The 14,196-nt window shown below is 42.4% G+C and overlaps 2 protein-coding genes across 4 annotated transcripts; both read right to left on the bottom strand.

The window, feature by feature from the left end:
• Window positions 1–1,350: 1,350 nt before the first annotated feature.
• On the bottom strand, window positions 1,351–4,789 carry LOC146986044 (uncharacterized). 2 transcript variants are annotated; one of them, XM_085779613.1, is made up of 4 exons: window positions 4,610–4,789; window positions 4,229–4,433; window positions 2,723–2,914; window positions 1,351–2,312 (listed from the first exon to the last, which is right to left on the bottom strand). In XM_085779613.1, exons 2-4 carry the CDS (start codon window positions 4,419–4,421, stop codon window positions 1,999–2,001), a joined length of 699 nt encoding a protein of 232 aa, XP_085635739.1. In that variant the 5' UTR covers window positions 4,422–4,433; window positions 4,610–4,789; the 3' UTR covers window positions 1,351–1,998. The 2 variants fall into 2 exon arrangements, with proteins under 2 accessions (XP_085635739.1, XP_085635738.1); XM_085779612.1 differs by lacking the exon at window positions 4,610–4,789 and having other exon boundaries at window positions 4,229–4,470.
• A 596-nt stretch (window positions 4,790–5,385) lies between these two features.
• Window positions 5,386–13,475, bottom strand: accs (1-aminocyclopropane-1-carboxylate synthase homolog (Arabidopsis)(non-functional)). Of its 2 annotated transcripts, none has more exons than XM_085779610.1 (16): window positions 13,069–13,475; window positions 12,260–12,916; window positions 11,170–11,951; window positions 11,021–11,080; window positions 10,843–10,913; window positions 10,676–10,745; window positions 9,752–9,818; window positions 8,994–9,091; window positions 8,703–8,780; window positions 8,417–8,517; window positions 7,828–7,917; window positions 7,675–7,720; window positions 7,384–7,525; window positions 6,900–7,042; window positions 6,585–6,738; window positions 5,386–6,311 (listed from the first exon to the last, which is right to left on the bottom strand). In XM_085779610.1, exons 2-16 carry the CDS (start codon window positions 12,891–12,893, stop codon window positions 5,893–5,895), a joined length of 2,955 nt encoding a protein of 984 aa, XP_085635736.1. In that variant the 5' UTR covers window positions 12,894–12,916; window positions 13,069–13,475; the 3' UTR covers window positions 5,386–5,892. The 2 variants fall into 2 exon arrangements, with proteins under 2 accessions (XP_085635736.1, XP_085635737.1); XM_085779611.1 differs by having other exon boundaries at window positions 13,125–13,302.
• Between the last annotated feature and the right edge of the window lie 721 nt (window positions 13,476–14,196).

The following is a 14,196-nucleotide window of genomic DNA, read 5'->3' as shown; positions in this document are numbered from 1 at the left end:
CAGTTACTTGCTCTATAATTTTGCAAATGAGGTTTGAAGAAGTTTCTCTGAAGAATGCGGACTGAACGATCCTAAAACTGCTGAGAGGCACAGCTGGACACGAGGGGTCAACACGCAGTGAATTGGATGGATTTCAAGTTTAGCTGGTGGATGCTCTATAGAACAATTCTGTTCATGGATCGCGTGCTGGTGCAAGACGACCTTCAAGGACATTCTCCTCATTTACACAGCAATTAAGCACTACCCTGTTGGTAAATTGAAAAAGAGACAAAAATCCTCTGTGGATTTAATAACAAACTCATTACCAGGGCCCAACAGGGCGGAACTGCCTTTTAATTAGAGCAACACCTGATTAACGCCCAATTAACAGAGCCAGAGCCACTTAATTCTCCCCCACTTTGGCAGGTTGAGAACATAAACATAAGCAGTCCGGCATCAGAGTGCTTCCTCTCCTCCTGGGAACATGAGAGAGAAAAGTAAATAACGACTTTGGAGGCAGTCTGTTGTCTGGTGGTCCAAATGCTCTGCAGAGCTGGAAACTGTACGCTGGAGATGCATGAGGTAAGTGTTTCACAGAGGAAACAGATGTAGGACTGGCTGGCAAGAATTCCTGCTTCGCTAACCATAAAACTCCTGATAGTCTGATGTAGGACAACTGTCCCATCAGTGAACCTTTATGTTCAGTCTCAAAACCTGCTCCCGGTCTTCCCATTGTCAGGTTATACCAGGGGTGTCAAACGTACGGCATGAAAATTACATAGCAGGCAGAAGAGAAAGAAATACAAGAAATTTCACATTGTTCATAATGTTTTGTAAAAGGATAGTTCATTAAGTTCTTGTACTACTTTGTACTAAAATTGAGAGTTTACGTTATTTATAGGTTATTATGCTATTATTTTACTGGTTTGGCCCACTTGAGATCAAATTGGACTATATGTGACCCCTGAATTTAAATAAGTTTGACACCCCTGGATTATACCCTTTGCCTTTACAGAGACACAGCATCAAGGATGTGAACTTGTAAAACTTTTACTTAGGGTTTTACACAGGAACAGTACAGTCACACAGTGGTTCAGTGAACATACATACAGTAGAGTACATTTTGATAGAAATGGGAGTAATTTAAAACAGCTTATAACCACAGATATGTGTGCTACTTATTGCTCCTAATCAGTAGCATACAGAAAAGATCAGTGTATATCTGCTGTTAGTATTTCACAATTGAAATGATGTTCCTGAAATGACATTTTAAAATAAGAAATTCGACAGAGCTGCTCTTGTAAGGTTTTTTTTTAGATAGATAAGATAATAACTTGTCCCTACAAGTTATTTCTTGTCGGAATAAATCACTATCTTTTGAGGACAAGATAAAAATAAAAAAAAAACCTCACTTTGTAGGACTTTAGGACCTGCATAATATTCTTGAGTTTTACTCTCAAAAGTGTCACATGCTCATCACAAGATGGTACTATTTTAACATTCATCAAGTACACTGCAGCACCCACTGAATTGTTTCAGGTAAGGGTAGAAGTTTAAAGTTAAAACTTGGATGTGTTCCCAGCCCAGAGGCAAACCTGGACAACCATACGAGATTCAAATCTTAACAAGCACCAACTCCTCCCCATCACCTTGTCATACTGTAGGATAGTTCTCATCTTATACTTGGTGGCAGGTTTCTCTGCCAGTATTATTGGTCCTTAGTGTGTTTTTAATTTCATTCCAGTCTAGAGCTTTATTGAAAACGATCTGCAGAGTTACCACCCCAGTCAACCCTGCAGGAGGCTGGAGCATTCAGTCCCACTGACTTCAGGATTCAGCAAATCCTAATTCCTCTAGACAACACTTAACTGCAAACACAGTTAATCAGTATTCAGTTATAAAAAGCACAGATGAACTGCAGCTTTCTCTGAGTCTGTGTGCATGAATGTGAAACTTTAACACTTTTACATGAACATTCAAACATTTTCTCTGTCAGGTCCCCATTTCTGCCATCCCCGTTCAAGGTGATGACATGTACCTCTTTGGAGTCAAGTTGCTTTCGCTGGTACCAGAGAAATATCCGTCGCTGAAACATCGTTTAGGGGAATTAAGTTGAGAGGAAATCCGCCAGGACTCCACAGCTTTCTCTAAGTCTGGTAGGATGTCTGGCACAACAGCTTGTTCGGCGACAAAGACTATCATCTCCACCACCAGCAGCAGGACCCAGCCTAAAGCTCCGATCCAATAGGAGGAGCCGAGGCTGGAGAAGTCTTGACGTATTTCTTCCCGGTGCTGGTATGTGAAAAAAGACCAGCTGAGGAGGAAAAAAAAACCTGACAGAAGAGGAAAAATCAAATCAAGTATTATTGCATGGGATAAAAGTTATTAAGGTCAATTATTACATGCCTGCAGCTTCAGAAAAGAGTTTATATGATAATGAACTGCAATTCCATGGAAAGTAAAAAGTCTGTTTAAAATCTGCTGCCTTGGAGGGTATGCAAATGAGTAGTACATAAAAGAATTTCTGTAGGTGTGGGTTTGACATGAACTACACAAACCAAAAGGCTATTTGGAAGTTAATTGGAAATGGGGCTATTTTTAATCCTTTACTCAGTGCATATATATTATTTAAAAACTCCCACGACATCAGCAGTCTAATTATTAATAAAGCAAAACATAAAACCATGTGATGTGGCTCAGGAAACAAATGTTTGACATATTGTGAGTGGTGAAGCATTGTTACCTGTAGAGGCCATGGTGAGTAGCAGCAGGGTGGTGGGGTAGAGCGCCTGTCCGGCCATGAGGAGAGAGCGAGTGTTGGAGTAGGAGCGCACCGTCTGAGATGTCCAGCAGAGGGCAAATACCAGACACAGAGCAGCAGTGCTCACAGCCATCAGGGAGGAAAGAACCCCTAATACCCTCTCTGCTTCCTGGGCTGGAAGACACAAAACAGCAAAACATACACACAGAAGGTTACCTTGACTAATATCGACTGGTGAAGTGATGAGTCACTGCTGTGGATGCCTCCACACAACAGCTACCTGCCTACAACTGAAACCACACAAGTAAAATCATGAGTTCATGTACTTTTTCAGCACTGATACAAAGACTGTAGCTAATTTCAGACTCATTCTGAAAATGTGCTTAGTGATGTGGACAATGAAAAGTAATGACCGGCATACTGGGTTTTTAATTTCTCTGTTGCTAATAGCAACCTGTACTTGTACAGCTCTGTCACAGACTGACTGACATTGTTACCACCCACCCTTTTATCACCTTTCTCTGACCAAGAAAATATTGACATTTACAGCTATTTTGTGATTGTTCATTTAGCTTTTCCTGCTAACACTACTAAATGACTGAGGCTAATGTGTTGCTGAAACAACACACAACCAGGCAGTTAACGGTGGAATTAATTAGCTCTAAGTGTTGTATTTTACTGTTTCTTGCTCTTGTGAACTCAGGATGTTTAATTCATGAATGACTGTGTTGTACTTCAGGCAGTTCATTCACCGGTGATACCTTGTTTCTTCCAGCAGAGTCTATACATTCTGATTCCCATTTTTAAGAGGCTAACTATTTTTTCAATACGTTTGGTATTGTCCCCCCACGCCCCCATCTCTTACTTTTGCTAATGCATAATCACTGTCATTGCATTTGTTGCCAAATGCTGCTTTAAAAGTTCAAGCAAGAACTTGAAAAGACAAGAGCTGTCTTCAGCCTAACAGGAAGTGGGTTACATTACTGAATACTTGAGCACACACTGTGAGGGCACAGGACTTTAGGCTGAATTATATTCTTTCTCAAAGTGTGTTTGTATACAAAGTGATGGAACACACAGTATTTTCTTAAGGTTAGCAGTGTCAAGAAACAACAACACGACAAAGACCAGGTTTCAGCTGATTTCAGCACAGCTGCCTGCAGCCAAATGTGGGACCTTCAGGAGTTACAAGGAATGCACCTCACTAATACAGGGGCAAGAAGAAACTTGTCCACTAATGCTGAGAGGCGCCTCTGCAACCCAGTGTTTTTCAGATGCTCTTCCTCATATTGATCCCTTATAGAGCTTGACAGTCAAACATAAAACACAGCAATGCCAAAGGACATATCTATGCCTCATTATATATGCTGCCCATGTTTTAAATCCGTCAGAGCTCTAACCTAAAACCCACAGTGACAGCTTTGGATGAATGACAAATTTGATTTGACAGCGGCAAAATGTTAGAGGTGATTGAGGCTTGTCACTCACCATTGAAGACGGCACCGTGTTTATGACTCGTTTGGTCACTTGTAGTGTTATTCCACTCTCCCCAGAGTCCCCTCTCCTTCAGCCAGAAGGGTGTCCAGACTGCGTAGCACACACACAGGCAACCTGCCAGCCCCACACAGGACTGAGCAAATCTAAAGCGACTGATGGAGTCCCCTAACTCCAGAAACTTCATTTTTCTAGACCACTGTGACACAGGCAGGAGAAACAAAGGAGAAGGGAGGGAAAGATGGGTTACTCAAATGGACTGAAGTTGTGTAACAGCAGGTAAATCTATCTAAAACCTAAGTGTTGTTTTGTAAGTGTAAATCAGATGTAGAAAGATAAAAAGAAAAGAAAATTATAATAAAAGTACAGTCTTACCTTTGTTGTTGAGGAGGAAAAAAGCTGCCAGGAACAAATGGTAAAGTTAGTCCATGTACAGAGGAGCAAAGTTTGGAGTACAGGAGCTGCTGGTGTTTACTACTGTACAATCACAACTCAACCAACACTGATACACTATTACTCGTACTGTTGAAGACCACAAGCTCTCACATGCAGATCAAACCCTTGAGCGTTACTCCGCCTCTGTTGTAATGGAAACTCCCCCAGCCAGCGCTTAAATTTCCCCGAGAATTCTCGAACTCTCCCCCATGATCTAAGCCCACTGGAGAAAGTGAAAGCAAACAAAATAACAATCATACAGTGTTGCAGGAAGCAGAAGTATATGGTTGACAGTAACCAAGAGGGAATAAAGAATAAGTGTTTAGGGAAGTTTAAAAGTCATAAAAATCCCTTGTTCGTTGAGACCGCAATGTACTTGTTTGTCAAATGCAGAGTGTGTGTGGGGGGTGACATATGTGACAAAACATTTAAGGAAATCCCACTCTCAGAGTGGGCTACAACGTGTTGCGGCTGACGGCACTTTCAACCTCCGACATTTCTCCCCTTCGTCATATCTACCAACCCCCTTACTTTCCTTTAATGATGGAATGGCAACCACAGAAAAGCAAGTTAAAAAAAATCAAATAGAAAAGTCTTTAAAACTTGTTTTGTACAGAGTAAGATAATATTTATCTTTAAATAGAAACAAGAATAATCTAACTATTTCTGACTGCCATATTTAGTCATAATGAAAGACTATAGTAACACAAAGATGCAATACTTCATTCTTTTATTCAACCCTCATTAACTTTACAGGAAGAACAATACATTCGGATAAAATAAAGTGCATATGATCAAAAATAATAAAAATGTTCAATTAGGATCAAGAGATCCCAAAACTATGAGAATAGAACATGACAGCTTTTGGTTGATTTACATTTGGCATTCACTTTGACTTTAAGTAAACAAACATAAATCTTTTGACTCTGGGCTACAAAAAGGGCAAGGCTGTTTCCCTTAGCAGCTTAAAACTAAGGCCTCAAGATTCACATCAAAGGGTCCTCCATCCTCGCCTTGCCCGTGTCGAGTTTTGCTTCTTGTCTCCTCCCCATGCTGGCTTGCAGCAAATGTTTCTTCTTCACTCCTCAAAAACAGGCATTAGATCTGACCTCAAGTCAAGTGTTTGTTTCGGGCTTTTCACAATAAATGCAGGGAGGGAGAAGGATGCATAAGCACTGCCTCTCGAAATTTGGCAGCTACATTCGTGGCTGTTTATCCTAAGCTTACTTTCTGGCTCTTTGCAGCAGGGCCTTGAATACATCAAGAATCTCTGGGTCCTCTCCTGCAGACAGCTCCGGAGTGTTTTTCTCCAGCCAATCAGAGGAGCGGATCTGGTGCCTGAGAGTACCAATCAGAGAGTCCAGACCCTCTGCAGGCTTCGAGGCTTGGCAGTCCAGCAACACAAACTCCTCAGTGGCCAGCGAGCCTGTGTCAGGAACAGGGCTATCCTTCTCCTTCAGCTGGTCTGATGACTTGCTCTGGGGTGATGATGTTGCATTAACAATGGCAGAATTGTCTGGAGTGGCACTGTCCTCTTTCACTGCCTTTTTGCTCTCCTCACTGGCTTCTTTTATGGAGAGTGAATCAGCACTGGCACTTTTCTCTTCCATTTCTTTCAAGGCCTCCCTGATTCGCTTCAGGCCTGAAGTAACACAAAACATTAACAAGTAACTTAAGTGTCTATTATCCAATCAATACTTAGCTCCAGACACAAAGCAGGAGAAAAACTGAAAAAACACAAGCCATTGATTGTTAATTAAATAATTGACATGCTCTAATCAATGTTCTCATTCATTTGTGAACTAGGAAAAACAACCTGCTACTTGATAATTTAAAACACAGTGATAGCTATTGCATGGGCAAAAACACTGAGGTCAGTGCACTGTATAAGTGTATTGTAATACTGTTAACCCACCAAGCTGGAGGTGGTGCAGTTGGTCTGCGAAGACGATGCGGAACCAGCCAGGCGTGGAGCAGGAGAAGGCCTGACCACAGCTCAACACCACCTTGTGTCTGAGGAAAGTCCTCCACAGGGACAACTCCTCCTCAAACGACAACTCTCTGAGGTACTGCCAACACAGAGAGACAGACACATTAAGCCTGCAGGAATAGACACACAATGTTCTCAATAAATTACCAATTGGCCAATTAAGTTAAAGAGAATTAAATGAGTTATTTGCATTTCAAGTTGAACAGCCCTCAGATTTCTATCTAACGCTGGTGTTGTTACCTTCCTGAGGTCAGCCCAGACATAAAGTGCAGCAGGCCTGTCCAGGAAGGGGATGTCCATACTCCGCAGCTCTCCTTTCAGGAAGCTGTGAGCAGCTTTCAGTCGGCCCCTGTTCTCAGGCAAAAATTCCTTGCTGATCCACTCTACAACATGAAAATACAAAGTGACAATAGCTGAGTCTAAATCAAATGTTACGAGTCTTTGTGCAGTACGATGTGCAGCATAGTCTCAAGCTGTGCTCCTGTCATATCAGAGGATGCCACGAAAAGGGGGATGATATCTCTCTGAAGCAGGGAAAGTGCTGGTAGAAAATAAGTGTTTGAATTGTTCAAAAGCCTGCATCTAACATAATTTGCATTTATGAATTTAAATGTGTGATTTTTTTTATTGTTTTTACCAAAAGGAAGCTGAATAGAGGAATATTTTTTCCAGTTGTGTTTATACAGTATGTTTACAAAAACAGACGTGAAGCTTGTATCCATACCTCTGTCCTGAAGCAGTTGTGCAACCTGGTGCTGAGTGGTTCCAGGGAGACCGTGGAAGGAACCCAGCTGGGCCAGAGCCTCCACCAGGTCTCTGTTCTCAGTATACAGGGTGCCTATTCTGATTCCTGACATTGCAAAGTCCTAGAAGGGACAAGAAGAAGAAAATGAGAGGAGAGGAGCTGTGAGAGCATGCACCCACAGAAGAAAAGCAGAGATTTTACTGTACTCACGGCAGGGATATAAAAAGTCTCACAGTCTCACACTCTCATCGAGCACAGCACGGTACGTACCTTGCTCATCCCCCACATTACATGTGTCCTCTGTGGGTCGGGCAAACTGAAATAAGGGCACATTATTAGCAGTTAAGGGGCTGTCTTCAGGCACAATTGGGAAGATTAAGGGTCTAATAGAGTAATCATGCAGAGGTGAGGTTCACACAGTACCTGTCTACACTGAGGACACTGTGAAAGGTGACAGATTTATCAAAGACCGTCAGCATGTACACTTCATCTACAATGGCGTGGAGCTCATTTCTAAAGAAGAAAAACATGGAGAGAAAGATATGAACATAATAATATACAGGGTAGTGTTAATAGAAAAAACTGATGTGATATTGTTGATGATTGTTTACAATAAAGAAAATGCAAGATAAATGTAAAATGGGTCCTTCAATGTCCTGTGTCAGCGTAAAAGCACGGTGGTTTATGGTTACAATGGCTCAGTGCCTGCAAGGTTTGATGGGGGGAGTTATTCTGGCAAGATCATTTAGAAAACAATAGATGATGCATGAGACTCCTTGGCACTTGGCTGCACTTGACAATATGCTGATGGTTAAGGAGGGTGATAAAACTCCATCATGGATGCATGATATTCAGCACACATGGGACGGAGCTCTCAGCCATAAAATGAAAGGGTCCACACTGGGAAGTGTGTGTAGCGGCTTGGCAATGTGTCTAAAGGAGCCACAGGATTGTAGACTCTGGGGATTACGGTGTTAGGCCACAGCGGGAGATAACAGTGGGGCAAACTTACGTTTTGGCAAATTCCAAGAAGGCAATCATCTCCTCTGGGGTGTAGATCTCAGCCATGGGGTTGTGAGGGTTCATCAGTATAACAGCTCGAATAATCAACCCCTACAAGAGGAAGCAGGTGTCTAAATAAATAGAAACTTGCATTCTTCAATGCTGCAAAACACATCCCTAAGAAAATAATAGAGCATCTGAGACCTTTATTAAGACTCTTTGCTCTAGCACTTCGAAGTTCTGCAATTCTTTAAATATTCATCAAGGCCTTAAGAAAACATGCATGGACAAGTTACCTCTTGCTTAGCCATTTTCAGTCCTTCTTCTAATTTCCCTACAGTGAGGTTGAAGGGTCGACTGTCTTTGCTATCAGCCTTGAGGTGTTGAAAACAAAAATAACAAAAGAAAAAGGAAAAATATATTAGTATCCAAATTACGATAGCTGACAATACACGCTCCTGCCAGAGAAGACATGAACTTTCAGCTGAATGCAGGCCCAATACAATGTGTATTACAGTATATCCTGTGCATACAACAAGCACTCAAACATGCAGTTAATGCAAGTAAATCATCTTGTGTCTTCCTACCTCACAGTCCAGAGGAACATGGAAGAGTTTCACATCACTATACAAATGCAGATCCTCAGTGATTACACCGTAGAAAGGAGTAGGAATAAGAATGGCATCTACAACATGAAAAAAACACATGAACCACAGAAGAAGACCACATGAAAATGGCTAAATACAAGCCATAACTTCTAAATTAATTGTAATACTTATGAATGGTTCTAGGTACATAAACATGTAAACACAAACCATCAACTCCATTCATGTCAAATCCTTTCTATTACATATGATAAGTAACCTATAACCTACTATTTAGGTTATCAGTGGTCATTTTAATTGTTAATTTGGATACAAATTCTGCAATTTGTACAATTAGCTACCCTAATTCTACTAGGCATATTAGCGTTAATGCAGGGCTTAGCCTCTTTCTGGACCATGTTGGTAAGAAAAAAAATAGACAAACATCAGCTGTATTTCAGACTTATATTTTTTATTATTAAATAGGGCACTTATTGAGCAAAATAAATACTACATTGCTTAGGCTGTGCTTGCAGTGTAGTGAAACTAAAGAACAAGCAATTCATGTAGCTGACTAAATCATTTTAAAGAAGTATTTTGTTTAAATAATTATGCCACAACTTTTGCATCATTTTTTAATACAAGAAAGGCAAAACGGAAACTTGGCCACATTTCCCGTTGCTATTGTGCACACATTTGTCTTCATAGAAAACAGATATGGATGTTTTGTATGTGTTTGTCAACGCGTTCTGCAAACTTACCTTTAGGGTCACAAATTACTGCAGCAATACACGAAAAGAGGGAACCACAACCATTCATCACCACAACCTGAGCAAACACAAAAGACCTCATTAAGGCGCAGAAGGAGGCCTGATAAATATTCGACATATTCATACAGCTACTAAAGCAACCATTCATTACATCTGCAAATTAAGCTGCTTGCCCTCAAAACATGATGTTAGTTCAACTGTGGCGTTTGGCATCTTTATAATCATTAGTAAGTTAATTAAATAAATTAACTGAATCCACTACCTTCCTTTTTTGAAAATGAATGGCTATAATCCAGCATTCAGCACCTTCCTGCTGTGGCACATCAGTGCTAACCACTGCACCATCCTCTCAGAAATCCAAATTGACTAATTGCAGAGGCACATAAAATATTATTTGATGTTTGTCTGCGGTGGAAATTAAGTTTAGATACAGTAGGATAGCACTTTATTGAAAGTAAAAGTTTTTTGTTGCGTAGTGGCAAATTATCATCATGAGTACTGTACTTGTACGTGTCTGAGTTACAAATGCAACAAGACACCTTGAAGAATGGTTTATTTTAGACTTTTAAATCATTCGTACTCCTGGTGACTGAGGTGCTGCTGCAGTAATAGTTTTCAGGTGTTTAATACCTTACACATTAACAGTATTTTCTGCCTTTTGTACAGTATGTCAATGCAATACTGTCCTCTGACAAATTGTGGAGTTCAATATTATAGTCTGACTAAATGTCAACATAAGTGCAAGAACCTCAGAATTGCATATAATGTATAAATAACTATGTGTTGGTCCATTTTCTACTTCTATGCGCTTTTAAGAAATCCTTTTAGGTTTTAACATAATGCAACATGTCTCATAGGTATTGTTCACATTATGTGTTCAACATGCCAGTTTTAAAAGCAATAACTGTCACTCACATTGTCAGCTTTGAGTGGGTTTGGAGAACAGCAGTAGTGCGTCAGGAACTTTGCAACCGCCTCTCTGAGACTGAAAGAGAAGGACAATGGAAAGGTTGAAAGGTCATGGTAAAATGTTATTAAAACGCCTCCTTATATCTGAATAAATATCCATTTTATTCCCTCACAATGCGTGTCCCCTCCAGTCTGAATACTGCAACAAGGATGGGTCAATGTGGAGCATGTCAGGCTTGGTCAGCTGTATTAGGGACACAAATGAAATTCATTTCTGAGTGTGCACAAAATAATTTTGAATAATGTATGGTATATAATGTATAGAAGAATCTGAGCCACTGTTCATCTTACCCGTTTGTGGAGAAGATCATAGCATAGTTTGTTTTCACTGGTTCCCATGTTAATTATACCCTGGAAATTAGAAAAGAAGAGGATCTTAGAAGTCTGATAACAAGAGCAGAGCAGCTGTACGTGGATTTAACAACATAACGCAGACTTACATCAGGGTTGTCTGTGTCGTGGTGTTTGTTCATTCCGTATTGGGCAAAACCTTCTTGTAGAATGCCCTGATGTTGTCTGATGCTGTTACCACGATTAGACAGGTACACACTACGGCCGGGTGTTTCTGCACCTTTCAGCGCTGCCAGAACATGCTCAGACATTTTGCAGGCCTTGTCAGATGTGGGCGGTGTTGACATCGTTGTTGTTTCTTGAGAGGAAACAACCGGGGCCGTGGGAGCTTCAGGAGGAGGCTGAGATAATGATGACAAGACGGAGGGGGCGGCTGCGGCGGCGATCAGTGACGCTGACGGATGAGCTTGGGGTGAGACACACGGGTCAGTCGGCGTTGTCACGGTGGACGGAGCAGCTTGTCCGACAGCAGCCAATGCCCCTCTGAGCATGCTGAACAGGCGGAGCTCGTGCTGGCGCTCCTGTTCCGCCCTCCTCTCCTCGCGCTGCTCCCGGCGCTCCTCGGCCTGAAACTCCCTCTCCAGCCGGGCCTCCTCCAGGGAGAGGAGGCGCTCCTCTGTTGACTGCTGCCAGCTCAGGAAGCTGGCCAGGGCTTTATCCAGGCTCCCCTGACTGCCATTTCTAGCACCCCCATTGCCCCATGATGATTTTCCACCCCTGCGACGCTTCCTCTGTCTCGCAGAGGTTGAAGGGTGAGAACCGTCCTTACTGGGTGGCTCAGGTGTGTCCAGTGCTCCAGGTCCACCAGACAACAGCTGCCACCGACGGGGGGCAGGAGCTGCAGAACCAGCCATGTTCAGATCACTAAGAACTAGAAAAATGGGAAAAAACAAGTCACTTTTCAACTTGCTCCCTCATTAACTGGACCATTTGTCTCCTACTGCTGCTGTTGACTACATGCTGTCTTTTATATTCACTTGTTTTCCTTGTGTTTATTTTGTTTGCTACCATTCTGTTATTGTACTGCTCAGACAGTACAAATTTCATTCTCTTCATGTGAAAGCATGTTTAGAATGACAATAAATGACCTTTGAACCTTGCACAACCTATTACATAATGTATAAAGCTGGTCATAACAATGTTGATGATGATAATAATAAAAGTATTTGGATTGACAACCTGAAATTCTTGGATTTGTTGAGCTCTCTCCTCGTCCCAGTGTGTCCTCTGGCCCCAGTAGAGAATGCCCATCAGTTTCCTGATCATCTCCAGATCCATAGTACATCTCAGGGGGGGCAACACCCGAGTTCAGCACGCTTTCCTCAACATCTTCACATTTTATATCCAGTGGGTCAACTGTTTTGGGGGGCTGACCAAACAGAAACCCACCCGAGGAAGCGGGACCAAAGGCCCCACCTTGAACCCCTTGCAGGTATGCGTCTGGTCCACCCTGGCTCTGAAACACTTGTTGTGCTATGACAGCGCCGCCCTGGGAGGAGTAGTTGATGACCGGTCGGTTTGCCAGCACTCTGTCCATCTCATCATAAAACTTCCAAGACCTCATTTTATGGTTGTCCTTGATGCGTCGGTATTCAAGTTTCATTTTTTTGATCTTTTCCCTACACTGGTCACCTGTGCGATAGATGCCCTTTTCACGCAGGATGTAGGCTATGCGGTCAAACACACGCTGGTTGCGCAGTGAGCTCTCCAGTTCAATCTGGACCGACTCGTCGGACCACAGCTGGAGCAGCTCCACAATCTCCGGGTCGGTCCAGTTGCTGCCTCGCTCATGCCTCCTTCCGCGAAAGTCCATTCTCTTAAGTTAGGAGGCGTATTCTGCAACATATGAAGAGGGACAATAAGTAAACAGCAGCTCTGTCAGCCCAACTCCAAGAACACAGGCTTTAAATGTAGAGCCTACATCATTTCCATAATCAACGGTAACACTAAATACATACACGCTATTTTATCCACTTGTGTTGGCTCACCGTAAATCAAAAGTGCAGCTCTTCGGGAAAGAGATTGTTATGGAGCTGTCACTCACTTGTGACATCCACGCATCGTAGGTCGACACATGTCACGGCTGGTTAACCCGGTTTGGACTGGTTTGGAACGGGTAAGGTTTGTCCACTCCGTGCTAAAATGTAAAATTCATTCTCAGCAGCAAATTTGTCAGAACTTGGCGAAATGGGGAATAGACGCGTACAAAAATATCTACATCCGGGTTGACGGCACATGCGTGCTGTCCTTATTCCGGGATAACTTTGGTCCGTGTTAACGGGGGAGCTGCTGAAAGCAGGCTGGATTTCACTTGTACCAGGCTGTAGCGGGGTAGACACAACCATGCGAGCCACAGACTGGGAGCTCTGTGTTATGGCCCCCTCTACCGTGCGGTCTGCTGTTTCGAGAAGGGTCTGTCTGCGTCCTGCAAGAGGGAGGCGTTTCGCGTAGAGGCGTGTCGCGTAGTGACGTCACTACGCGACACGCCCCCTCCACACGGGAAAGTCACGTTGAACCACGCGAGATGTAAAATGAGACCGCCAAAACGGATAACAAAACAGGAAGTAAACCAGTTCCGCCGTAAAACTTGACTAGTCTGAATGGCCGAACATATGCAGACTGTAAGTGTCAGTGTAATTTAATTAATTCATCGATTAATGTATAACTGTGTTTAGCGATGGACTAAGGAAGTAAGGCTGAAAACCTTTATTGTTCTTTTTTGACAGTGAGTTAAATGTGATGGCCGAAGCCCTGGTGGGGCACATGTCCAAGGAGGGAGCAAAGAAGCTCCAAATTTACAAGGAGAAACTGGAAGAAGCCCTCTCCTCTGAGGCATTTCTGAGCAGGCTATAAAAATAAAAATAAATGAGCCTTGAAATGTTTTGGTTTGGTTTTTTTTAAATAGATCTCTTCTTCACTACAAATACGTTTGACAGACCAAATATAGTTGAGATGAATTGCTACTTGTCACAAAACGACCATGACAAACAAAGGTATGGTCTATGATCAGTGCTGTGAGTGCATGAGTACAGTAGTGTGTGTGTTGTAGGGTGAAATAAAGGAAATCAGAATACCAAACAAAGCCCAAGAGGTGTTGCAGGTAGGAGAGAGGGCGA

This window comes from Trachurus japonicus, chromosome 6 (assembly GCF_045865225.1).
Source record: "Trachurus japonicus isolate A0001 chromosome 6, Traja_1.0".
NCBI classification, from domain to species: domain Eukaryota; kingdom Metazoa; phylum Chordata; class Actinopteri; order Carangiformes; family Carangidae; genus Trachurus; species Trachurus japonicus.
Note: the sequence above shows the minus strand (reverse complement) of the source record. Positions and strands in the feature narration are given on the sequence as shown.

What these genes read in the sequence shown, in the direction of transcription:
- accs (XM_085779610.1), bottom strand. Translation starts at nt 12,893, where the DNA reads ATGGACTTTCGCGGAAGGAGGCATGAGCGAGGCAGCAACTGGACCGAC. An exon ending in AGTAATTTGTGACCCTAAAG is followed by an intron (nt 9,092 to 9,751) that starts GTAAGTTTGCAG and finishes TTCATGTTGTAG; the next exon opens with ATGCCATTCTTATTCCTACT. An exon ending in AGTGTCCTCAGTGTAGACAG is followed by an intron (nt 7,721 to 7,827) that starts GTACTGTGTGAA and finishes CCCTTATTTCAG; the next exon opens with TTTGCCCGACCCACAGAGGA.
- LOC146986044 (XM_085779613.1), bottom strand. Translation starts at nt 4,421, where the DNA reads ATGAAGTTTCTGGAGTTAGGGGACTCCATCAGTCGCTTTAGATTTGCT. An exon ending in ACACGGTGCCGTCTTCAATG is followed by an intron (nt 2,915 to 4,228) that starts GTGAGTGACAAG and finishes TGTGTCTTCCAG; the next exon opens with CCCAGGAAGCAGAGAGGGTA. An exon ending in ACTCACCATGGCCTCTACAG is followed by an intron (nt 2,313 to 2,722) that starts GTAACAATGCTT and finishes CTCTTCTGTCAG; the next exon opens with GTTTTTTTTTCCTCCTCAGC.